This window comes from Danio aesculapii, chromosome 1 (assembly GCF_903798145.1).
Source record: "Danio aesculapii chromosome 1, fDanAes4.1, whole genome shotgun sequence".
Taxonomy (NCBI): Eukaryota; Metazoa; Chordata; class Actinopteri; order Cypriniformes; family Danionidae; genus Danio; species Danio aesculapii.
In genome coordinates this window covers 40664069-40691737 of record NC_079435.1, presented here as the reverse complement: position 1 = coordinate 40691737, position 27669 = coordinate 40664069, and the positions used below count along the sequence as shown (strand labels likewise).

At 37.7% G+C, this 27669-nt stretch overlaps 1 protein-coding gene across 1 annotated transcript in view; it reads right to left on the bottom strand.

Annotated features, from left to right (window-relative positions):
• Positions 1 to 27669, bottom strand: part of ndst3 (N-deacetylase/N-sulfotransferase (heparan glucosaminyl) 3) — a 129535-nt gene that overhangs the window by 16890 nt on the left and 84976 nt on the right. The window contains 4 exon segments of the mRNA XM_056460394.1: positions 125 to 299; positions 3213 to 3336; positions 3932 to 4028; positions 5571 to 5753. Of these exon segments, the coding sequence (XP_056316369.1) occupies positions 125 to 299; positions 3213 to 3336; positions 3932 to 4028; positions 5571 to 5753 (579 nt within the window).

Sequence of the window (27669 nt, the reverse complement as noted above, 5' to 3'; positions counted from 1 at the left end):
CACTGTACATATTTATTATTCCTGGCAAAACGGCACTGACTTTCACTGTACAGCCTCTTTCAACCACACAGACCTCTGATTGGCCAGTCTGGCTAGTTTGTGCTCTGTGATTGGTCAGTTGTACCTGGTACCAGCTGTATGCCCGGTCTGAAGGGTTGATGAGCAGCGTGAGGATCTTGGCTTTGGGAAGGAGAGCAGCGGCTCGTTTGGGAGTCTCCTCTGATGGAAAGTAATTTGCACTTTTCTCAAACAGGAAATCGGTGCTGACATTAGAGGGAACTGGAAAGAACTCCATATACCTTTCGAGAAAGAGGTGTATTGAATTAGAAGAAACTCGAACAAAGACAAATGCACACACAAGCAGACGTGTCATTCACTGTGGGACATTTTGTCATAGCATATTTTGTCTTGTACACTTTATGACCCAGCTTGAGGCAGAAATATATCTGGGTCAATGACAAATAAGAATGTCCAAGATAGGAAAAAAAATTGGGTGAAAAAAATCCTGTAGTTTAACCATTAAAAATGTAATGACATGATGTGCGGTTGGGGGAAAGAACTCATTATAGTCTTGCTATTTATTAATTTGTTGTAATTTGTTAAAATAATCCCATGTTGTGTGTAAATTGTGGCCACTTTGTACTAATGCTTCCTTCATTTTAGTTATATTACAGCCATGATTTAATTTGAAACAAGGGAACTAATTAGCACAACGAGCCACAATTTACCTAAAATGAGGGAACAAATGAATCAGACAAACTAATAAGTCAAGGGAACAAATTCACAATTCATTGCCACAATACATTTTTTCCCCTGAAAAACATGTGTATAGTTATTATTCATTCATTCAACATTTTCTTTTTGGCTTAGTTCCTTTATTAATCAGGGGTCGCCACAGCGGAATGAACCGCCAACTTATCCAGCATATGTTTTACGCAGCAGATTCACCTGTAGCGCATGTGTTTGGAGCACCCAGAGGAAACCCACGTGAACACGGGGAGAACATGCAAACTCCACACATAAATGTCAACTGACCTAGCTGGAGCTCAAACCAGCGACCTTCTTGCTGTGAGGGGATCGTGCTACCCACTGCGCCACCGTGACACCCATAGTAATTCATTCATTTTCCTTTCGGCTTAGTCCCTTTATTAATCTGGGGTCGCCACAGCGGAATGAACTGCCAACTTATCCAGCATATATTTTACACAGCGGATACCCTACCAGCTGCAAACCATTACTGGGAAACATCCATACACACTCAATCACACACATACACTACGGACGATTTAGCTTACCCAATTCACCTATACCACATGTTTTTGGACTTGTGGGGGAACCCGGAGCACCGGGAGGAAACCCACGTGAACACGCCTGATTATTATTATTATTATTATTATTATTATTATTATTATTATTAGGAGTACTAGTATTTATATTTTGTACATTTAGCAGTAAATTATTTAGCAGACTTATTAAAAAAGGAGTCATGCTAGGGCAGACTAATACATGTAACTGTCTGTGTTAAGGAAGATGTTATCACTAGACCAACAATTTATAATAGTCCTTCAGCTGTTGATCCATATATTAATCCACTGACCTACAAAAGCCTGAGCTTAACAGCAGCAGATGCAGAATTGAAGTTATCAAATTAAATATGCCACAAGTTCACTTAAGCACTTAAACGGGTCAGTAAGAATAATTGCACTCTCGAATCATTATGTAACAAGTACTTAAGCTGAATAGCAATTCAAACAGAAATAGATCTTCACATGATTGCTTTATGTAAAAAATATTCTTTGTGCTATTTTAATGTTGACTTGGACTATATATATATGATCCCCAAATCAATATATCAAACAGAATACTTTATCAAAGCAAAGTCAGACCATGTCAAATTATTTGTGCATAACCAAATTAATATTCATGACCTGGGTCTAAACTAACCTGCTACACCTGCCAATGCCCAAAAGCATTGTAAGCCTATGTAGATCATAAAAAATGACCATACCATGTTCCTTCTTAATGACAACATTTTCATGATGCATGTGCACGTGAAGCAGCTGATGAGCGCCAGCACACACACACATATTATGTACATTTCGTAAAGTCGTTCCGGAAATTTTCCGGATATTTACCAGTATTACTGTGTAAAAGGGGCTAATGACTTGCTGACATTCACGTAAACCAGAACATTTCTTACACATAACAATATGTTTTTAAACCTTAGTTTTTTGGGTTTTTTTTTTTCAGCCATTTTGTCTGTGCCCCAGTCTATAGATATGTTTAGGCTGAAAATGTTGTCACATCATATAACCTTCTCAACCAAAGTTAACCAACTTGAATACAAGATGTAGGAGTAAAAGTAGAAGAAGTAATACAACCTATGCTCATTAGAAATATGTGCCTAGGACTACATTTTTGAGAACCGACAAAAATGTACCCTGGACTAAGTCTTCTTGACAGTTTTTTGTTTTCATAAGTCCACTAGAGGGCGCCTAGACATTTTTGACAATTTCAAATATGTAACTGTGACACAATTTATCACACGTACCATTTCTTGTAAATCCCATCTAGGCAGCTTTGTATATTTCATGTGTACATATTAACATTCTTCCCGTGCGTGTCCATGAGAGAAGGTGGTTTATTATGCATATTACATCAGCATGATATCAACTGACTCACATACCCCCTTTCCTAAACCCAACTGATAGTGTTTACAAAAGCAAACTAGAAGAGAAAAGCCATTATGACCATGTGCTTCTACTGAAATCTCACGCTGCTTGTTTTAGGTTTCATTTTACCTGGTTTCTGGAACCATTCTTCGTCAGACTCGAACCCCAGTCTACTCTGCCTTTCAAGTCTGGCACTGTTCGCAGTGAGCTGCAGTGCAAACAAGTTACACCAGACAATCTGTCCATATGGAAGTAAGCAGTCAGCGGTTTCCTGCGCGGTAGCATTCGTTTTACACCAAAATGCTGATATATGTACTCGTGAGCACATATTTCTCGGTTCTCAAGAATGTACACAAGGGCACATTTTCCCTGTGAGCCTGTGTTGCAAATAGCACATCTTCATAACTCATGAACACCCATTGTACTATTGACATAGTAGTATTAATTATAGGCCCTGTTCATGATCCATGTAATTTCCACCAGTGCATATTCCCCCCAAATGACAAAGCGAAACCCACACAAAAGTGTTTTTACACCCACCAGTCGATGCCTTTATGGTAGTTGTTGGTGTTGAAAAACTGAACCTCCTCGAATGTTTTGACACTGGGGAAGTTGCTGGAGATGAAGGGATGCATGATCAAGAAGAGGTAGAGAGCCGTCGTGCCTGAAGAGAGAAGGAAAGAGAGATGAACGGAGAGAGCAGCAGGGCCGGAAAGAAAGGAAGTAGGAGGAGAAGCAAATCAACAAGTCCTTCCCCTGCTAATGATGAAATTATATGTGCAGCTGATAGCGCTGAAGAGAAACATTTCGGGCAGGGAGACTCAGCCCACAGACCGAGAAACTAAGAGACATGGGATCAATATGCCATTTACCTTATGGATTTTTCTCCCTTGCGTGTGTGTGTGTGTGTGTGTTGTGAGTTTGTGATACAGCAAGAAAGAAGATGAGTGCAGAGAGGAGAAGTGTTTAACAAGACAGTGTCTTGACACCAATCAAAATCTTACAGCCCCAAAACAGCACTCTGTATTTTCCCTTTTCTACCCCCCCTCAGGCCTCTTGGGATGCGTCTGTATTGTTCTCCTCTAGAGCTGAACGCCCGTAGTTGCACTTTCATCATTTCTAGCAGCACAAGGTGAGATATGAAGCAGGATCAAGGGGAACAGCGAAGCGAGGAGATACGTGAACACACACTCAGCTTTGAAGCTCCGCCAAGGAGAAGAGGGAAGAAACACGCTCTTGTAACAGAGCAACAGAATTACCTGTCTTCTGAGGCCCGACCACCATGAATTTGGGCAGCCTGTCGCAGGTCTTCTCTTTGGACCAGATGTCCTTATGCCGTTTATCATCGCATGGGTTCTAGAACACAATATGGTGAATGAGCTGAGGGATAAAGTTCAAGCAAATCAATATGTGATCTGTGAACAGGAGCAGAAACAGAGGACAGGTCAGGGTCTGGATGACTGCAGTGTATGGATCTTCATCTTCAGAGATCATCTGACAGATATTAATGGTTATTCTTATGCCCTGTTTGGACAGGATTGGTTTTCAGGACATATAGTATTTCTGTAATGCATCTGTTCTTGCAGACGTCTGTAAGAATCTTCAATTTACACTTGATAAGCAGCTTATGTTTAAAAACTCAATAAGGATGTATCTAAATAATGAGCACAACAGCTGTTGAACACTTATATTCAGCATAATTGTAAAATATATCATAATAGGAGCAATTGCAAATAATGCTTGAGAAAAAAATGCTATAACTGTGCTAAACCTAAATACATCCAAGTTTGTCCCTGTGTGGAGTTGTAAAGGGCATATTTTTATTTTCTGGCTTTTCATTGGTCAGTGTCCTCTTGAGACACGTGGAGTGGCTTATGTACAATGATAATTACATGGATTACAGGCTGCAGAGAGCAGGCATTTTACAAACATACCAGTTTGCAGAAGTATGGCTTTTATTTGTTGCCATTTCTTGAGAACATTTTATGTTAAAATAATAAAATAAAAATAAACAAATAAAATAAAATATTTATTTAAAAATAATTATCTTTGGCTCACCAAAGCTGCATTTCTGTCATCAAAAAAGTGAAAAAATACGTAATATTATGAAATATTATTCAGACCCCCTAATTTTTCACAATTCCGCGATCGCTGAATACAACGAAAAATTAATAAAAAGTCACAAATATTTGTTGTATCATTAATGACATGTTAATGTATACTGTAGTTATATCGTGACTTTTTTGGAAAGGCACATCATCATTAACCCATTTTTAACTACTCATGAACTCCTTAAAGACATCCAACTAGTTCAATTATACTGAGTAACAATAGAAAAATGTTCTGTCAACATCAACATGAACAGTTAAACACAGGAGTTCTTGAGGAGTTAAGGATGAGTTGATGGTGATGTGCCCCTCCAAGTAAAGTCATGACATAACTATACATTAACAGCTCATGAGTGCATGTTGGTTACATTTAGCTTAAACTTAAATGCTAATTAATACATTAATAAACAACATGTACTAACAAGTAATTAAGGTGGACGTTATTCACACATGAACTCATGTGACTCATGTTTAGTTAAAGTTAGTTCATGATTAGCGCATGCATTAACTCATCATTAATTCATAATAAAGTAATGTTTAGTTTACATATTAACACATCATTATTCAGGTACTGTTATTGTAAAGTGTAAACACTGTTTTTATAAAGTGTGATTATAATAAAATAGAATTAATACATTTTTATTATTAGACGCTGGTTATATTCACAGACTGTTGCCACACAACTGTGCTTAAACCCCTTATAAAAGTGATTTTTGCATAATAGTTCCCCTTTAACATTGAAGTAATATAAAATATGGTCAAAAGACATTTAGTGTCAATCATGACTGACCTGCCACAGTGGGTTTCTCTGCTCCGGGAAGAGTGTGAAGTACTTGTGCGCGAGCTGCAATGGAGGAAGGGTGTGCAGCCTCAGGTTGGTCCAGCATTTTAGGAAGTTTGCCAGATTAGTGAACGTATATAATCCCAATCGGTCGTTTCCATAGTTGGAGAGATGAGTCATAAATATACTGATCTGCAAAGAGAAATAAAGACAGAAACTGAGTTTTCATTTAAAAAAGCCATAAGATGTGAATGTGATAATCTTAATTGCAATACCCTAGTTCATCCTGTAGGAAGCAGTATTGTGTATATTAACATTCAGGTTAACATTCAACCTTTGCTCCTTCATTGTACACTTTCCTCATAAGAGAGAAATTATTAAATACAAATCGACCCTCATTCTTCTGTATAAGTGTATTATTTGCATTTATTTGCGCATGATTTCATGTATCAGACATGTGTTTGGCCCAGCAGATGTTAAGGAGATGTTGATGATTTGGTTTTCCGGCAGTCTTTGATAAAGGCTAAATGTCGCCTAGCAACCCTATACATGCACCGGGGTGTGCTGATTTCCAGCGCCGGGCCCTTTATGGGGCGGTTCAGAGCACCCCTGGGGCACATTCAATTACTGCAGGCCGATCAGCGCTCTTTCATATGAGGTATAAGCCCAGCGGATGCGTCCACTTCATGTGGAGTCGGGCTGTAATTCTGATGTAATCCACTAGAGTAAGGTCACTCGCGGACAGTGTCTGTGGAGATCAGGATCAATACAATTAACAAGGGTCTGCTGAGAGAAAAGAGAAGATGAGAGGAGTGAGAAGGGAAAGACAGGGGGAAGAGGAAGAGTGAAGAAGTTTTATTGGGTCTCTATGCTTGACTGGTTTAGTAGGTTGCATTGCAGGAGGAGAGGAGAGGAGAGGGAATATGTGGCCTAGTTTAAAACAGCCACTGCCGGTAATGCCAGGCGGGGCCGTCGCTGAAATTCAGCCGACCTGGGACAAAGTTATGTGTGGGTCCACACTTGCCCAGGTGCAGTGAGTTGTGTTATGAAATAAAGACCCTCAGGGACCCTCCTCATCAGTGTTCGGGACAACATTCCCAGTTGTCTCTCCTCAATGACGTTCCTAAAGCTATAGGCATCCTTCACCTGTGTAATAGAATGCACATACTTTGGAGATAATAAACTTTTTTTTTCAGTTGTTTATATTTATTCATTAGAAGTCTTCACATACTGGAACAGTACAAACAATTCCATTAAACACTGACTTTAACAGAAAAGTATAGTAATCACAGCTGTGCCTCAAGGACAGACATTTTAAAATAAGTGGACCTTTGTAAAATAGGGTGGACCTCAGTGCTTACTTTTAAACTACAGTACATCATTTTGAGATAGAAAAAACTGATGCAAAATTTGGTGCCATGAAATGGCATTATCAGTTTTGGCAGAAAGAGAAAAAGGTCAAAAACACGAGCTACAAAGATATGCTTAAATTGAAAATGAAAATGTGCACTGGTAATAACAGATAGAGAAACATAACAGATTCATGTATTCATGGGCTCAAATAACAGGATAGAGAATAAAAAAGGGGATGAAATTGAAAAAAAAAAAAAAAGCAGAACAGTCAAAAGCAAAACATTCATTCATTTTCTTTTCAGCTTAGTCCATTTATTAATCTGGGGTTGCCACAGCGGAATGAATCGCCAACTTATCCGACTTATTTCTTAAAACAAGCCAATATGTTTTGCTTGTCTAAAATATTCTTCCGGATTTTAGATATTTGGACTATAAACAAGGCAAAAAATCATCACTGGGAAACATCCATACACACTCATTCACACATACACACACCACGGACAAATTTAGCCTACCCAATTTACCTATACTGCATGTCTTTGGGCTTGTGGGGGAAACCAGAGCACCCGGAGGAAACCCACGTGAACACAAGGAGAACATGCAAACTCCACACAGAAATGCCAACTGACCCAGCCAGGCTCGAACCAGCGACCTTCTTGTTGTGAGGCGACAGTGCTAACCACTGCATCACCCAAAAGCAGAACAATAAAAAACATAAATAATTAAATAACACATTACTCTTATTTTATTGATCTTAAAAACACAAATATTACTCAACTGATGGGTAGTACAAAAGCACACACACACACACGCATGCACACACGCACGCACCCACACACACGCACACACACACGCGCGCGCACACACACGCACACCACTTGGAGACAGCACACAATTAACTTTTATTCGGGTACCTTTGCAATACTTTTTTTTGCATATAAATGATATAATTTAAGTTATATTAGCAGCTTGGTGAGTAATAGAATTAGCATGCATGCTAACAAATGACTCATATGTTCTCATTCACAATAGCGATACTGTCTTTCCCATATGTTTCCATTTGTGGCAGTGCAGTTTCCATATGAATGTATCTTTGAAGGTAATGGATTTTCTACAGCTTAATTTGAAGTAACATTAGCGTTTGTGGGTCCAGGGCTGTTGTTGTTTTTAGTTGTTGCTCGGAAACTTTTTCTGCAGCTCCAAAAGTGCTGTTTTCTACTGTTTTCATTCAGAAAACACACACAAATGGAGGAAACTGTGGTTGTGATAATTGGTTGTGAAGCAATGTGTATTCTGGCTTATTAGGTACCCTCAAACCTAGACAAAATTGCTTAATCTGACAAAGTAATCGACATTAAATCTGGCTGTCAATAACCATCTGTAACCTACAATAAAAATTGTGTAGTCTGAACGGGGCTTTAGCGAGTCTGCACCAGTCTTTCACTGTCATTGCAAACTTGTCACTGTCTTAGTGATTGAAAGCCAGCCCTTGGGGTGCCCCTTCTGGCCTGGAGCCCCAAGCATTTGCCTGCCTTGCCTGATAACATACAGAACCTCTGAGCATATGTTAAAGTGCCCAGTATACTTTAAATAAAATAAAAGTACGAACTGGGTGACACAGTGGTTGGCACTGTCACCTCACAACAACAAGGTCGCCGGTTCGATTCCGGCTGGGCCAATTGCCATTTCTGTGTGGAGTTTTTATGTTATTCATGTGTTCATTTGGGTTTCCTCCAGGTGCTCTGGTTTCACCCACAGTCCAAAGACATGCGGTAAAGGCCGTAGTGTATGTGTGTGAATGTGAAGGGCATCCGCTGTGTAAAACATGCTAGATAAGTTTGCGGTTCATTCCGCTGGAGTGACCTCTGATGAACAGAGACTAAGTATGGCAAATGAATAAATGAAAACAACTAATTGAAATAATGTAAATTCGAACTAAATCCACTCAAAAAGTCTTTTTTGAGTCATTACAGCATGCCCACCAAAACAAACATTTGGGGCAGTTTGTTTTGACTCCTATACACCTTTGATCTACCATGATCAACTTCTTTGACATGAGATTTCTTCCCCATTTGTTTCTTATTCCGAGGGGGTCAGAAAGGAGAACAATCCAAATCAACACTAGCCACATGAATGAACTGGAGAGTCGAGAAGCAGAGATGATACAGATATATCTGCACCTGTATGATCTCTCACAGAGAGATTTTTAAAAACTCACACATTAAATGAGATGACCACCTCGTTGTGCCACGTTTTTAACGAGAAGGCACACAGGCCGTGGTATTCAGTGTCTGTCTGCAATAAATAGAAAACAATGTAAAGAGGAGACAGTCGCGGTGGCGCTTGTTGTGGAGAAGGCTATTTGCCAGATATTTATGAAACTGCTCTTTTCTCACAGCCATGATTGTTGTTGTGTTTAGAAGTACATGTGAACAGCATGACAAATTAACAATCCTGCCTAATGCAGAGTGGGAGTATTGAAGTGTTTAAAAACAGTACACCATCCCTTATTTTAGTCTTTAAAAAAAAAGAACAAAAATATATATACACTGGGGCCTTAAGAGCACGCATGTGGCTTTTGGGGTGCATTTTGGTTTGTAGCTGCACCACGCATTAATAACATAATTAAATATTTAGCAGATATTTATTTATTAGCAAGTGTTGTTGACTAATGATAAATTATCTATCTATCTATCTATCTATCTATCTATCTATCTATCTATCTATCTATCTATCTATCTATCTATCTATCTATCTATCTATCTATCTATCTATATATATATATATATATATATATATATATATATATATATATATATATACTTATTCGCAGGGCCGTTTATATCAATGTTGATATTTAGTCGCACCATGTTTCGTAACATCTAATTTTTACGAGGTGGGTCGTTAGCCCAACGCTCAACCCCCGACCTAGAGGACCAGGACATACACTACAGACAATTTAGCCTACCCAATTTACCTATAAAACTATATTATATACACTCAGTAAATTATACAACTAATAGTCGTCATGGTAGTAGTAGTGGTCATCACAATAGTCGTAGTAGTCATTGTAATAGTTGTCGTCGTACTAGTAGCAGTCGATGTAGCACTAGTCATCGTAACAGTCATAGTAGTAGTCGTTGTAGTCTTCGTAATAGTCATCATACTAGTAGTAGTAGTACTAGTCGTAGTAGTAGTAGTCATCATATAGTCGTAGTAGTTGTTGTAGTGTTCATCGTAATAGTTGTCGTCGTACTAGTAGTAGTAGTCGTTGTCGTCATCGTAGTAGTATGTGCGCCACCGTGCCACCCAATAATATATATAAAAAATACAATTACTGATCCCAAACCTTTCGAAAATATAATACAATAATAAAACTAAAATACAGATAGAAAAAAATGCGTAAATGTAATGCTGTTAACATGCGATAGTGTACAAAAATGACAATAACAACAATTATCTTATTACTTAATATAGAACTATTAAATTTGCCAAAAAATCATTACTGATAATAGTAGACAGCCAAAGTCTATCAAAAGTTACACAAACCTTCGAATAAAGCATCTACAAATTTGAGCAGAACTTCAGCCATGACATCAATTCATTTTCCACAACTCTTAGATTTATCACGTAATGAGATCTGCTGCATTGTACATCTGTTTATTAAATTGAAGGTAAAAGAGAAGAGTGAGATCCATTAGAACAGACCGTTTCCTGCAAGCTGAAAGTGTTTTATAATCAGCCAGGATCTGGCTGGAGCGTGTAATGGACTGAGTATCAGGGCCTGAGTGTCGCTCCCTCAGAAGGTTGCAGTGGATGTGTTGGCGGAGCGGCACTGCCAGCAGCCTTTGATTGATGGATGGGATGCTGGGTGACCGTGAGCAGGGCGGGGAATATTTATGGGATAATGAGACAAGTTTAGCAGCTTCTGTCACACTGGCATGCTTTATGCCATGCTGAAGCAACACACACTCCCGCGTACACACTCGTGGCCGCCGAATTCAATTTAACCCTCACGGGAAAATGAATGGGACCCGTGATATTAAAAAGATGTCAAGCATTATAAAGTATTTTGGTGGGATTGTGGTGAATGTTCGCCTTCGCTCCACACACATAAGAACACAGGCTTTTCTCATACGTACAACATCAATCTGACCACTGAACAAGTTCTGCTGTTCCACAAACAGACTGATCAAGATATGATTTATGCTGCGCTTTCAGCAATCAATAACAAACACACACACACACATATAGGCTTTGTAAAATAGACACCAGAAGCAGCAACCCGTACACACACACATACACAAACAGCCATGGGTCGTATGATTCATTTACCTAGCGCTAGCAGCCAGGGCACAGAAACAGAGCAAGCAAAAGAGGAAAAGAGAGAGAGCAGGAAAAAAACATCTTTAAAGGATCTCAGGTCCAAAAGCATCTATCCTGCTTGTCCAACACACACTTGAGAATGCCAGCACAAGCCACCATTTTAACAGCTAAATTTGGACTACCTATTGAACATGCACACACACTCACACACACAGACGCAGCGAGAGGATCTAAAGGGTTCCAAACAGATGTTCCTTCTGGAAGAGGTTCAGGACCTGACAGAATTATAAATCACTAGCCTGGAAAAGACATGAAATTTTAACCAGCGAACACACATGCACTCACTAACACACACACACAAACACATGCGCACACACACAAACAAGGATGAGAGGCTTCAATTACTGCTGTTCACCTTCCACTATGACTATGACCAATTGTAGGGAACAGTGATGTGGCTGGAATTATGGAAATATTACTTAAACTGTAACAAACATCGGTAAATTTCTCCCAGAACATTCATTCATTCATTTTCCTTTGGTTTAGTCACTTATTCATCAGAGGTCGCCACAGCGGAATGAACCGCCAACTTATCCAGCATTTGTTTTATGCAGTGATTGCACTTCCAGCCGCAACCCAGCACTGGGAAACACCAATACACTCTCGCATTCACACACATACACTTACACTAAGCCCAATTTAGCTTATTCAATTCCTTCTAGATCTTCTTGCTGTGAGGCGACAGTGCTAATCACTGAGCCACTGTGACACCCGTTTCAAACACACTTCTGTATAAATGTGGGTAAAATATGGACAGACTGGACAGTTTTTGGGTTTGTCCATATTTTACTAAAATTTGGTCTGAAACAGTCCAGCATTTTAAAGATGGCAACTATTGGACATTAACTGTTGAACGGTATTACTGTCAAATTAAATAAACCAGTGGAGAGAACTTGCTAACTTCACACAAATGGCAACGGGTCAAGTCGGGACCAGTGATCTTCTTGCTGTGCGGCAACAGTGCTAACCACTGAGCCACCGTGTCTCCTTCTCCCAGAACATTATCTAGAACTTTTATGTAATATTTAAGTAGCCCTACAATGTTATGCTCTGCAGTTTAATTAAATATACTAGCTATGCATGAAATTTCTGTATCGGCTTATAAATGATAAATTTTTTATTGTTTTGTCTAGGCATGGGCCGGTATAAGATTCTGATGGTATGATAACCTTGGATAAAAATATCACCGTTTCACGGTATCACAGTATTGTGATTACTCCTCTGAAATATATTCTTTTTAAATGTCTGGGTAAAAAACAACCAATTTTCTCCCTTGAACATAATATATTTATTTTACTTATTTTATAAGTATTTTGGAACAGTAAACATGTCAGGCCAAATAATGAAAATGAATCATTGACTTCTGATGTCTTCATTAGTTTCAAGCACACAGATTTCTTTACAATTTAAAAGACATATTTGGATATCTTTTCTGCTGGAGAAACTGTTGTCTTAAAGAATATAAAAAAAAAAAAGGAAATAAAACATTTTGCACATACCTTAGGAACGTTATTACAGAAAATTTTGGTAGTTTTAAAATCTTGACTTTCCAAATCACGGTATTGAAAATGGTTATCATCTCATGCCTAGTTTTGTTATAATCCCAGTACAAAAATACATTATTGGTGTATTATTTCCTTTAAATTTTTTTTTTTGTTATCCATAAATTATTATTTTTTTTCTTGATTATTCCCACTGATTGAGTTTTGAATGATGTCCTTCACATCATGTGACACATTGCCTGGGAAGAGGGAAAAATTATCCCTCAGTATTTCTTAATCTTTTTTTTTAAAGACAGAGTAAACAAAATCGGCACACTGCTACTTTAGCTCTCAAAAGGCTATTTAATTAGACAATGTTTTGACCTAGAAGATCTTTATCAGATCACACAGGAAATACAAGAGTAAATACAAGAGAGGTTAAGTTTGACTGTTGCTGCATGCATCCCAATTCACATACTATCCGTCCTAAATAGTATTTGAAAATACAATTAGTATGTCCCAAATCGTAGTATGTTGAAAAGATTATGGTAAAGGTTCCCGGATGGTTTACTATTTCCGGCAGGGGCGTCGCTAGACCCAATTTTAAATTTCACAAAATCTCCAGTGCCCCAGTAAATGCTTTTAGATATGATTTACCTCATATGCAAGTGTATTTATTAAGAGTGGTAATTCCGAAAAAAAAAGACCCTATTCTCGATGTGCAACCGAACCAACGCTGGTGAAAGCAGTGTAATCAAAAAACAAACTGACGCATCTCTGCATGTGCGCAGAGAACCCGCACGCCTCTCGCACGGCTCTCGCACGCGCTGCTCTTCTGCTGGTGTGAGTGCCGGTAGTTAACATGCGCGCCAAAAAAGCAGGTTACTTCTTGTTACGCGAAATTCTCCCACGTGAAATAAACCTAATTCTCTGCCATGTGTCAAGTCTAAGACAACAAATAATTCTATAACACATCTTTTTTGTATTTTACATTTACATTTAGTCATTTAGCAGACGCTTTTATCCAAAGCGACTTACAAATGAGGACAAGGAAGCAATTTACACAACTATAAGAGCAACAGTGACTGAAAAGTGCTGTAGGCAGGTTTCAGGTGTGTAAAGTCTAAGAAGCAAAGCTATAGACAATTTTATTGAATTGTCTATAGAATTCCATTCAAATTAAATTAATATTTCTGCAAAAAAATTCTTAAATGATCTTAGCATCACTCCAGTTGTCTTAACATTGTTTAATAATAATAATTGTATAATCACAAGAATACTTTTATTTATAATGATAAAAAAAATTCAGTCAAGTAGAGAGGCTTTGGTAAAGATGTTTGAAAGACTATTAATTAATATCTAGCCCACTGGAAATTATTTAAATGACATTTTCTGTGTTACTGTATATTTCATCCTCAACAACAATGCTGAACTTATATAAAGATATGTTTGGACATTAACGTCTGAATGCATAATTATCCAAAGATCTGAGATTTTTGTGCATGAAAATGAATGGCAGATTAACCTGCTGCTGCTTCTCCAATAAGGTAGGAAATTAAATACGACAGAAATGTGAATGATTGACAGGGCTCATAACTAAGCAACTTAGCAATCTGTTAACTAGGAAGTAGTGTGTCCCAAAACTTGCATACTCTTCTGTTACACATTTATATATTTTTCCTTCACAAAAAAGTACATACTTTTAGGGCGCACAGTAGTATAAGTATATGTGAATTGGGACGCAGTATAAATCTAGTGTTCTCTTGTATTTCCTGTGTGACATGATGAAGACCTTGTAGGGGTCAAAACATTGTCTAATTAAATAGTATTTTAAGAGCTAAAGTGGCAGTGTGCCGATTTTGTTTACTTCTGTCTTTATTTTGTCTGGTTTGATCGAGCACCTGCCTTCAAGATTTTCTTAGATGTGCGCACTCTGATTTCTTTCTTTTAAATCTTTTATTTTTAAAAATTCATATTATTATTATGTATTTTTCAGCTTCATTACTGTTATCGGCTTCTGACTAAAGAGTTATCTTTATTGGCCACAATGTCTGTTTGCCTTATTTTTACATATACGTATTTATACTGTGATTTATAATAACTACAGTATTACAGTAGAGTATTTCTTCAATTCAATTTATGTTTATTTCTATAGCGCTTTTACAGTGTAGACTGTGTCAAAGCAGTTTAACATAGATGAAATTCAAGCAAATTGAAACGGTGTCAGTCCAGTTCTCAGAGTTGAAGTTCAGTTATGTTCAGTTCAGTGTAGTTTAGTTTTCACTGCTGAAAGTCCAAACATTGAAGAGCAAATCCATTGATGTGCAGCTCCACAAGTCTTAAACCAAGCAAGCCAGTGGCGACAGTGGAACAAACTTCACCAATTGACGAAAGTGAAGGAAGAGAAGAGAAACCAGGCTTAGTAGGGCACGACCTTTTCTCCTCTGGCCAAACATAGGCGCCGGTTCTATGTTCTATATTTGTTCTATGCGCGGACACAGACAATTTAGCTTTAACAGCCTGAAAATCTGCATTCAAATGTGTTATATCAAATTCAAATGTTGTTCATTTGTTACTTCTTTTGATTTATGCTACAGTCAACATTCCACTACAACTAAATACATTAGTCTGTGCTTTCGACATTAGCATATGCATATAAAAACTGTACACTTATTCTCATTCTACCCATTTTCTACAGTACGCTTGCAAAATCCAACTTGATCTCTATTTTTGTACTATGTAGCATTAATCTTGACCTACTTGTTCAGATTGGTGCTATTTGTGCTACTGTTGATTATCACATGTACTTGTAATGATGCTTTACGCATGCACACATAGACCCACGCAAACACACACTTCATCTATCAGCATAAAGTATTAAAGGAATAGTTAATCTAAAACTGTCCACTCCCACAACAAGATCATTGACCAGTGAGCTGAACTCACTAGCTGGATCAGTCTTAATCACAAGGGAATGACTGAATCTTTAAACTCACTCTGTTAACTATAGATCAACCGATTTCATGAAAAAGATCTGACATTCACTTCATTGGATACTTCCCTACTGAAACATCTAATAAAAACTTTTCACTCTTATCAACATTCTTTGACACTTGGCCATTATTCCTTTATGACCAAAAACGTATGGTTCAATATAATTCTGCATAACAGTTTCGCATTTAATTCATACAATGTATGTTCGACAATTCAAAAATCCAAGAATTTTCATCTTTGTGTATTTCGAAATATCTATTCTACAATCCTTCATGTATTGTTTAACACTTTTAATATACATTTGAATACTGTACATGTTGGAGCTGGTTGAGTGTTTTTGGTGTTTATATCAAACTCTAACTTTCCCTAAGCTAGCGTGGCTTAATAAGACTGAAAATCACACACACACACACAAACCATCGGCTCATTTAACAAGAGAGTCCAGCTGGAAAATTTTGTCCTCAAGCATCATTCCTCTCTTACTGTTTCTGTGCTTTATGCTTTCTCCCTTACACAAACAAAGCCTTCCTCCCTCTCTGCTTCTCTCTGATTTGACACCGCTCCATTTCCTGTACAAATTGCTTAGTACCACTCCTTCTCCCTCTCTCTCTCTCTTTGTGGCATTTCCCTTGACCATTCATTATCTGGATAATTGAAAGCTGACATCAACATATATGATATCAGCTAAATTTGTTGTGTTGCTCTGAAATGAATTGCTCAATAGATCTATAAATGAAAATCAGCTTTTTTTTTTTACAGAATTTATTTTCTTTAACTTCAGTGGTTCCCATTCCCTATAAAGGCATACCACAACAATCTACCCTGTCCTGCCATACATTCACAATAATTTAAAATATTACCCACAACATTATATCATAAATACTATTAAATCAGTTGATCAAACTGAAATCAAATGTCATATGGCTAAAATGGGTTAATCACAAAAAGTTGCAGTTTGGGTAAATATGTATATTGTGTTCATTTCATTGTGTTCAGTGATCCAGTATTTACACATGTGCAACTAATAATCTTTTGTTTGCATCCATCTCTCCATGTGCTGCAAATTTAATAAGTGTTTGTCCATTTGCACCAGTTATGCTATATTTTCACATAATTTCCAGTATTTGAGTGGACATACGATTACAGCCTATTACTCGTTATTTTTTAACGAGCAAATTTGTTGCAGAAATGTAAGTTTTCCACAAAAAAAAAAAAAAAAAAACAACAACATAGACTCATTCTGAAAACGTAGCCCCATATAGAGGATATGAGAAATGGTCATGCCCAACTGAGCCTGGTTTTTCTCAAGGTTTTTTTTTCTGTCACTTTTGTCAATTGGTGGAGTTTGTTCCTCGCCACTGTCGCCACTGGTTTGCATGATTTGGGACTTGTGGAGCTGCGCATCTATGAATTTGCTCTTCAGTGTTAAGACTTTCAGCAGTGAAAATTAAAGCACACTGATCTGAACTAAACTGAACACCGAAAACTGGACTGACACAGTTTCAATTTACTATAATCTTCTACGTTAAACTGCTTTGACACAATTTACATTGTAAAAGCGCTATAGAAATAAAGATGAACTAAATTGAATTGAATATACATTTCTGGCCATCGCGAATTATGTAGGCAGAAGTACGAATGGCTGCATTTCATTTTTAAAACTAATGCAACAGGGTGGTATGACGCTGTTTCTTTTCCTTCACGCTTCCTTCACGCTAGCAGCTGACCGCTTAACTCCATATGGATGGCTTTCCCGCTATTACCAGTTTTTCCAGTTAGCTCGCCATGTATGTCAGCAGACTTGAGACACAGAGAAGAGTTGACCACGACAATGGGGTCCGAGTCTGATGAATAATGTTTCCAGTACAAAAACAGAAGCTAAAAAATAAAATAAACAAATAAATAACAGGGTAATAAAATGCAAGCCACCAATCAAATCAATGATCAGAGTGTGTGTGACTGCATGACACTGCACAAGCACAGTAAACTACTGCAGTCCACTAGGTGGATAACATTCTCCCAAAGTTTGTTTTGAATATAAACACGTTACAATTGATCATGTACATAAAAAGAGATGTGCTTGCAAAGCCTTGATACTGAACACAACAACCATAACATCCACATTCACTATTTTTATAATCACTATGACATTATCATTTCTGTAATACAACTGCACTATAAAACAAAAAGAGCCTTATGGGAGAGCATGCGTTTTTGATTTGACAGCTTTGGCTAAAGGCAAAATTAATCAGAAGTATACATGAATTTAGGTCCTCAAAAAATGTAAACTACAGGTTTGGTACAACATAAAATATTCCTGTTATGGACGGCCCATGCAAACCTTCTTGTTTTCCGGGATAGGCACAAATGAGCGCAAAATAGAGTGTCAAAAACACAATGTTCTCCCCTCTGTAACTGATCTTATGCTCTGTTAACCTCATGCTTTCAAACACCCACATGCGCGCACACACACACCTTGTTTCAGGGAGGACCTCAATAATGAATGGGCAGATAAATGAGTTTCCCTTAAAGCCTTCTGGACAAGGAGACAAAAGGAGCACAAGGCAGACTTTTTTTCTTTTCCAATCAATGTTGTACCAATGTTTTTTTTGCCAGGTAATAACATTTTTATCACTGCCATAAAATGTTTAATCAATGCCACTGAATAAGAGAAGAGAAGAGAAGAGAAGAGAAGAGAAGAGAAGAATGCAATACTGTATGCCATTAATAAAGTAGTGATGTGTCTACATGTTAACAGTGATTCATTTTAACACAGAAGAATGTGGCTGTGATAAATAAATCAGAGAGCCTACGGTCAGATTAATGTATGTATGTGATGGGTTTGAGCTGAATGAAGTAAGACAGATGTGTGATGATGTTACTGGTAATGCGCTTCAAAAGGAACTCTCACAGCACTTTTCAAATTCTAATAGTTTAGTTTGGTTTGGATGCTTATTGTAGAGGGATATAAAAAGATCTACAAAGCAATCTAAATGTTGGCTTTGATTCAGTGTCACGTTCTAATTTGACAGATTGCTTTTAGAGTTAGACTCAAGTTTAATTGACTAGGGGTGGAGTCCAGACCTAAAGCCACACCTCCACAACTTCCTTCTTAACACACATTCCAATGCAAGTACAGGAATAACTATATTTGCATCTGCAACAGAGAACATCATGACTCTGTATAGAGTCAGTATCAGGCTATTTGATAAGTTTTATCATGCTACATTTCTAGTAGGGATGCACCGATCCCGATACTTGGATCGGATATTGGTTCGATACTGCATATTTTTGCTGAATCGGGTATCGGCCAGCTCCAATATAAATCCGATCTTGCACGTGCGTTATATTCTGTGTAATTAATAAGCCAACAAAAGACATGAAGGTAGCCTATTATAAGGCACTAGAAAGTTGTCATGTATCCCGACTATATCCAAAATGTTCTGAAGTCATTCTATATTTCAATGTGAAGATAAATATTCAAGTGGTTGAATTCATGTTGAATTTAGCACTTGTCGCCGCCGCGCCTGTCAATCATTCTCCACTCATTCACACTTCAAACTGTGTTTCGCGTTCATGACAACACGAAAAACTTTCTCCAAGAATATTTGTTCCTGTTAATATAAATTATCAGTGGAGAAATGCATTTAGTTTTGCATTACATGGGTTTATTTTGACTTGCAGCAAGGAGTTCATTGCTGTTTCTAAATCATGTTGCGCTGTGTCTGTTAGATCAGCAGATCGCAACACTGGAGTAGAGAGGGTTATTACCTGCTCTTCACTCACAAAGTAGGCCTACTTGAAACTTTAAATTAGAAAAGGCTCAATTAAACATTGGACAGATCCTCAACGCACTCATTTCTTCCTTTTGTGCTGCTGTTTTGGAAGTGCCTGCAGATACAGGAGGGCTGCGCGCTGTTTCAGATGCATCAAGCACTTCATTCAAGCACCGGCTGCACAGACACGATGTGCGCTGCTCCGTAAGATTATTCTCACAATGAGTTTCTGTTCTCTCATCCTTCCGACTGGATTTATTCTTCTGAGGGGAATACTTTCAGTGCTGTGAATAGTTTGTAAAGCCTGGCTTATTGTGGTCAAAGTAGTTGACTAAATAAATAAAAGTGAAACTGAAGGGCCCAATATGGATTGTCACTAACAGAAAAGGGAATGATTATAAGGAAAACTGGACTCAGACAGTTTAGTTTAGTCTGCATCAAACCTGCAGGAAAATATAAGGCTTTGCTAAAAGGCTAGTTATTTTACTAACAATTAGCGCCAATAGTGGTAGCCTATTACAGATTTCAAAGAAAAATCTTAATATTAAAAAAGCAACATAAGCTGGACCACAACAGATCCACGTCATGATGAATGATCAAATAATATAGCCTAGTTTATATATAGCAAGCATCATGTTTTTATCTAGATTGTGTCATCTGTCATAGACAGTAGGCCTATAGGTCTGTTATTTTTACTAAAGAGATATATTATTTGAGTTTATCATCAGAACTACAGTATAGACACTATATTATGCTTAAAAAAAAGGCACAGTATCAGGATCAGATCTGTACCGGTCGATACCAAAAATTTTGGTATCGGGATCGGTTCCAAAAAAATGGTATCAGTGCATCCCTAATTTTTAGCATATGTAACAAGTCAATCGGGTTAGCGTAATCGATCCAATCTAAAAGTAAATTTAGCTCATTTAGCTGTAGTAGAATAAAAACATAACAAAGGTATTTTTTTCACTGCAACTTCACGGGACACCTGAAGAATCTTTTATGTTTTATTTAGCTCAGGTATTTATTTTCGCTATTGTTTTATATTCATAATTACTTACAAGGAATTGTATCATTATAGTTATCATCCATTGTTTGAAAAGCCCTTTTCATGACAAGCTCATTGAAAATACACGCTTTAGCCTACATTTTTGTTAAACTATAAAAACATATTTAAATATTTAAATCAAGAATCAAACAAAAAGTGTCTGTGCTCTTTGGATAATAGATTCATGAAGAGTTTCTGAGAGTTTCTCAGAAATAAAGGCACAAAAGCTGGAACTGAGGCAGTACACTTTCAAAGGGTACATTTTTGTACTTAAAGATGCTGTAAGTAAGTTTTTGACTCTACTAAAACATTAAAATAACATAATATGTTTGCAGATATTTAAGAAACATGCTAAGTGAACATACTTGTTTATCTGAAAAACAATGCTGAGGTCAGATATTCTGCTTTAAAAATGTCTGTTACGTGCCAGAATGCTGTCTTTGTTTTGTTCATTTAACCCGCCCAATGCCAGTTTGGCCAATTATATTTCATTCAGTCATTCAGAAAGGCTCTCAAAGCATGTGTACATGACCCAAATGTGACCTTCGGTGGACAGTAGCAGACTCTGAAATGAGACACAGATTCAGAGTTACACATTAAGGTAATAATTGAGAGTTACCTTAAAAAAAGTGAGCAGGTTACATTGTAACCCCATGTCCTAACAACACGCTACGTGAGAAGATTTGCAGTGATAAGCAGTTGTCTGGTGCTGTTTGCAACAGACGAAACACGACAGAAATTTAAATACAGCCATTTACAAGCACAGAATATGCACTCCCTCACGAAATGGAAAGATTTATAATCTAATAATACATATACCTCTTTAACATTTTTAAATGTACTGTAGATGCTGAATCACTGATGTGCTGGTTTTAAGTCACAGCTCTGTTTATAAATAGTTTATTTATTTTCTAGATCTGAGGTGAACTATCTTTCGCTGCTTTCAGTATATGGCTATAAATGTAATCTAAAATGGCATTCAAACTCACAGTATTAGCATTTAACATTAAATAAAGCACATGAGGTGTACCTGAGGTGATCATTGTCAGTTTTCTGTTGTTCAGATGCAAGAAATAGAAGCCGTTTCTAATATATGAATTCGAGAAGTTAGTTAGAACAAAAACTCCTTTTAATATGGAAAACATTTCTTCTATTGCATGCCGTTGCTTTTATATAAAACATGATTTGATAGTCAGTCATGCTTATGTTGGTCCTCAATCTGGCAACCTGCGCTTGCGTGTGTTTTGAACCAGGAAGGCAATACCTAGTTCAACCACTGGGTGTCAAACTTACATACTGCACCTTTAAAGGGTACACATTAGTAACTAAAGTATCCATATTAGCACCATAAAGTTATATATTAATAGCTAAAGGGTCTATATTGTACCTTGAAGGCATGTTTTTGTAATTTTTAGGTGTACTTTTTACCCTTTTTGAAAGAGTGCTGCCTCAGTGACAGTTTGTTTCTAAGGGCCCTATCATACACCCGGTGCAATAAGCCGCAAGATGTGTTTGCCGCGACGTGTAGCTATTTTCAGACCAGTGCAATCTTAATTTTCCTGTTTTCCGCCACGTTGTTTACTGTAAATAGCAAATCCACTTGTGCCACTTTGTGGACTCATGGGTGTTTCGTGTGTTAAGGCACATTGTTGGTGCGTTGCTATTTTGAGGAACTAAAATAGATACACCATTGACCATCTAAAAGCAGGTCTAAAGTCCAGCGCAGAGAGCGTTAGTCATGCGCCTCGCTTACACATTGCTTAAAACACGCAAGATGTACAGCAATACGCAAATATCCTTAAACATGAAAAAGAATTAAAGGATTTAAATTTTACGAAAATAATTACTTTCTACATAACTATAAAAAAAACACTGCATCCATGCCTTCTTCATCTCAGGGGCTTTTAAATGTTTTTTTTAGAAAGTGAAAGTTAAGGCCATTCAGAGGAGGCTTGTTCTTTATGCTCGCACTGCAGATGGTCTGCTTTCTCGGTAGTGAAGCGTTCAGTTTTTCCACTAACAAATTCCGCCATGTAAATAGCAAATGCTCCATGGCGTGATGCAACTGACAACTGACTGGCAACTGACAGGCCATTAAGGGAATGGGAGATGAGACTCTGATTAGTTTATTTTCAAAACACACCCATAACTCATTAAGAGAATAAGCTTAACCCTGTTCGACCATGCGCCGCGGTGCAGAGCATATTTTTCCATCCTTAAAATAGCAAAAGTGGATTCAGAGACGCCCATAATGCTTTTGCTCCCTGCGCTTTAGACTTGCGCCTAGATCGTTAAAATAGAGCCCTAAGAGTGAAAACACTACAGATTCATATGAAGATGACAAACAACTCTGCCATTCTACACTGAAAATATTTTTCCTTCACAAAATATTTCAAAACATTAAAATAATCATCATTCATAAAATATACAAAATGTATAGTGTAATTTCAATGTTATATTGATGGAGCATTATTCAAAAAGGTAACGATTCGCACTCATTGATGGAGCATGCAATAATGACAAAAAGCAAACAAAGCATACATGCTAAACCAAAAGCAGTGTTACAGTTGATAATGCTGATATTCAGTCAAATGAAATGATGCTTAAACAATAATTATCCTCTCATTCTCAATTAAGTGTAGTCGTCCACACTACAAAAATCAATTATTCTCAAACTCTTTTTCAGATTTTTCAGCTTCCAGTTTATTCAGTAAGCCACACACACAAACAGTTAACACACTATTAACACAATATCACACACTGTAGGCTTTGGCGAGGTACGTGTGAACTGAGCATTTTTATTTCACACACACTGACTACAATATACTACAGTACATCTTCACACCTCCGTATCTCCTTATGTTCACTTCACCCCCTCTCTCTATCTGTGTCAGTGGGTTGTTTATTACTGCTGATCTGAGCAGATGATCAGGATCTTTGCGAACATGAGAACACACATAATCTATGATTACATTCGGTTTGTTTTTCAGGTCAGCGCAGTACCATGGGAATGAGTCAACCCTTAGAAATGGCCTTTAGCCAAAGCAAAAGACTCACTTATGAGCTTTCTTCATACACAAACACACAGTGTGACCCTTTAAACATTAAAATTTAATGTAATATGCTCATAAAGAGGTCGACGCAGTGGTGCAGTAGGTAGTGCTGTTGCCTCACAGCAAGAAGGTCGCTGGTTCGAGCCTCGACTGGTTCAGTTGGCGTTTCTGTGTGGAGTTTGCATGTTCTCCCTGTGTTCGCATGGGTTTCCTCCGGGTGCTCCGGTTTCCCCCACAGTCCAAAGACATGTGGTACAGGTGAATTGGGTAGGCTAAATTGTCCGTAGTGTATGAGTGTGAATGAGTGTGTGTGGATGTTTCCCAGAGATGGGTTGCAGCTGGAAGGGCATCCGCTGCGTAAAACATGTGCTGGTTAAGTTGGCGGTTCATTCCGCTGTGGCGAACCCAGATTAATAAAGAGACTAAGCCGAAAAGAAAACGAATGAATGAATGTTCATAGAGAATGCACTGTCCTGCAAACAGTTCAGGGATACATGCGTCTCTATCTGTATGTATAAGCACATTTGTAGCATCCATTAATGATCAATATTTTTTACATCCAGAGAGGTCAGGTGCCATGTAAATATACCAACCCAGGCTCATTCTGAAAACATATAAATTTACATTTCTGGAGAGCTCTAAATACATCCAAGAAGGTACTTTTTAGCAGTTTTTGTTTTCGTGAATTCACTGTGAGTCCACTGTGTACGATATCAAAAGTCTTAAATTTGTCTTGCGAGTGCCATTTTTACCTGCTGTTCTCGCGAAAATTCACAAGAGGGTGCTGTCGACTGACTGACTGACCGATCGACTGACCCACCCTCCTCCTTCCCTATACCCAACCAATAGTGTTTTCAAAAACACAGATTGACCCACGCACCCACTTCCCTAAAGCCAACCGAACCCAACCACATTCTCACCCTGTTATTTACTTGTCTATTTTATTGTTTGGCTTCTGTTTTTGTCTTACCTATTTTTTGGTTTTTCGCCGGACTCAAACCATATCGTAGGGGTCAACTCCACATGGGGGTAAGCAGTCAGCTGGTAAGCACGGAAAGGAACGGCGTCATCCTGCCCGTATCATTCGTTTTAAAGACGAATGGCTACATAATTTGCAATCTTCAGAAGTGTTTATGGGGCTACGATTTCAGAACAAGCCTATGTTGCAATCAGCGCCAACCTCCCACTCTCCTTTGTGAAGCAAATACGGAAGTAACTGAAAATGCCATTTATCGAAATCATAGTCCTGGCTCTATAATAAAGCAAATTTCTATTGAGCCCACTGTTAAAATGGCCAACTTTACAGCAGATAAAAAAGTGTTTACAGCCTGGTACAAAAAAAACAATTTTGGTTCATATAGCTAATATTACCCGTCATGACAACTGTGTTTAGTTTAGTATATATTAAGTTATATTAAGTCTGCCTAATTAAGGGCGTGGCCACTTGAGTGACAGCTAGGTCTTGCTGGTTGCCATCACTTCACCTCAGCTGATTCCGGCTGACTAGCCACTGAGCTCAGCATATAAATCCTATTTTTGTTCTGTTTTATGTGGCTTTACACAATCAGTTGCTTTTTGGATTATTTCTTACAATTATCAGATGATATGGCATGCTGTGTGCACCTAATTGTGCTCACAAACCATACATGTGGCCTCCATTTCCCAGGTTTATATTCATTCATTTTCTTTTCAGCTTAGTCCCTTTATTAATCCAGGGTCACCATAGCAGAATGAACCGCCAACTTATCCAGCACATGTTTTACACAGAGGATACCCTTCCAACTGCAACCCATGTCTGGGAACATCCATACACACTCATACACTACGGACAATTTTGCTAATTCACCTGTAACACATGTCTTTGGACTGTGGGGGAAACCGGAGCACTCGGAGGAAACCCACGCGAATGCAGGGAGAACATGCAAACTCGAGCTGACCCAGCTGAGGCTCGAACCAGCGACCTTCTTGCTAATGATACAGCACTACCTACTGTGCCACTGCGTCACCTTATATACTTATACATCTTTATAAATGTATTTGTTTTCTTTAAGATAATTTATCATAGAAAATTCTCTTTAGAACTTGAATGCACTCCAGAATCTGACAGATTGATTAGCTGTAGGCTCTAGAACAGTCATCTAAAACGTTGTCATACAGTGTTATGCCTGGATTTCATAAATATAGCCTTGCATTTACTAACACAGACCATATTTGAGGTATTTGGAAGTAGTTAGCATTTTCCTCCTGTAGAAAAACATTATAAAAACAGTGCTTAGTGGCTTAGTGTGTTACATCAGTGTTTTTAAAAGTCGAAACACTTTATTGATATAGTACACAACCAAGGACATGTGGTCAAATCACAAACAAGTTGCAGGTAATTAAATATTAAGCGTTTCTCCTAAAGAAAAGCCCATCTAAGCAAAATGCTAGCAGGCATCTGTAGCATCCCTCATGCCCCTCCTCTTTGCCCTTGTTTGGTATCCCCCGATCGGTGCAATTACACGCGAACAAAATGGCAACTGTTGGCGATGCCAACTAGTAGCTTCTTTTGCATTCTTCAGAAACCTATGGGTGACATCACGGATACTGTGTCCATTTCTTTTACAGTCTATGGTTGCAACATACAGTACAAACATAAACAATGTTTTCAACCACATCTTAATTTGTAATTTGTGTTACACAAACATATAAATAACAGAAACACTTTGATAATGTGAGTTTAAACAATTATAGCCATCAAAATTAAAGTATATTGACACTTTTATGATTGTAACACATGCATGTCCTGTTTTTCGAGGTTGTGGCTGTTTTAAAAAACTCATTTGTCAAGAAAGTGTTCAATCAAGCGATTCAATCACAGATGTTGACTGAAGTCTTTATGAAGTTCATTTATCTCAAAATAACTTATTTTTAAAATAGACTTTTGACAAAAAATAAACATTTTCTCTAATAAATTGTGTCATTTTGTTCAATATGTTCAATAAATACATCAAAAACTGTGATTCTCATTCTATGAAGCTGTAGTGCACCTCACAGAACACATAACATACAAATAAAGATTATTTTAGATGTTTCATTCATACATGGAGGATTGATATGAGGGCTTAATGAACTCATTTCTGGGAAATCCTCAGATATTTTGCCTGTAGCTCATAATTAGCCTGTGGGCATTCTAACTCATTTCCCCAGCAGGGGTTACATTGAATAAAACATTTAAAATGTAACTTACATAAACTACATTTTGTATGTGTTCATCTATTGTTGAAATGATAAACCTAGCAGGTGTGTGATTGGTTGCAGCAGCATCTGGTGATGCATCATTACACCTTCGATGTATTAATATGCGTTTGGAGTAAAGTCCTGTCACTTGCAAAATGTTTTTCACAGGGTTCAGCATTTTATGGATCATAAACGTGGCCATTAAAAGGGGTCACACACAGGACAAGAGGCACAAGACTGTTTCATGTCTTTAAAATTCAAACATATTGTTTTCTGAGTGAACTTACCAGCCCGGCTATGACTGAGGATGTGGTTTAACGTCCTGCCATGCAACTTAGTTGTTGTGTTGCTGGCTCTGTTACTAGTGTTACTAATGGTTATAACTGTCAACTCCCACACTAATCTACGATTTCTGCAACATAAAAAACCATGAAGGGTATTCAGCTATAAAGACAGGATTTTATGTCTTTTTATTTATGTAACCTAGGCTACTGCACACTAAAATCAATATAATAATAGTTTAATATAATAATAAGGAATAAATGAATGACTTATTGTATCTGCAGTTTGTGAGAGAAAAACAAAAAAAGAAATTCAGATGAAAATTAAGTTATTAAGGTTTTAAATTTAATCGAAACTTCTTCTTTAATAAACAATCTAACCTTCTTCTGATTGGCTATTGAACTTATAAACTCATCCAGTGGCGGATCTAGGAATTTGTAAATGCAGAGGCCAAGGTTGGGTCAAGTTTACAGAGGGGGCCAAGTTATTCAGTTAATGCTTGCACTATATGTTTAG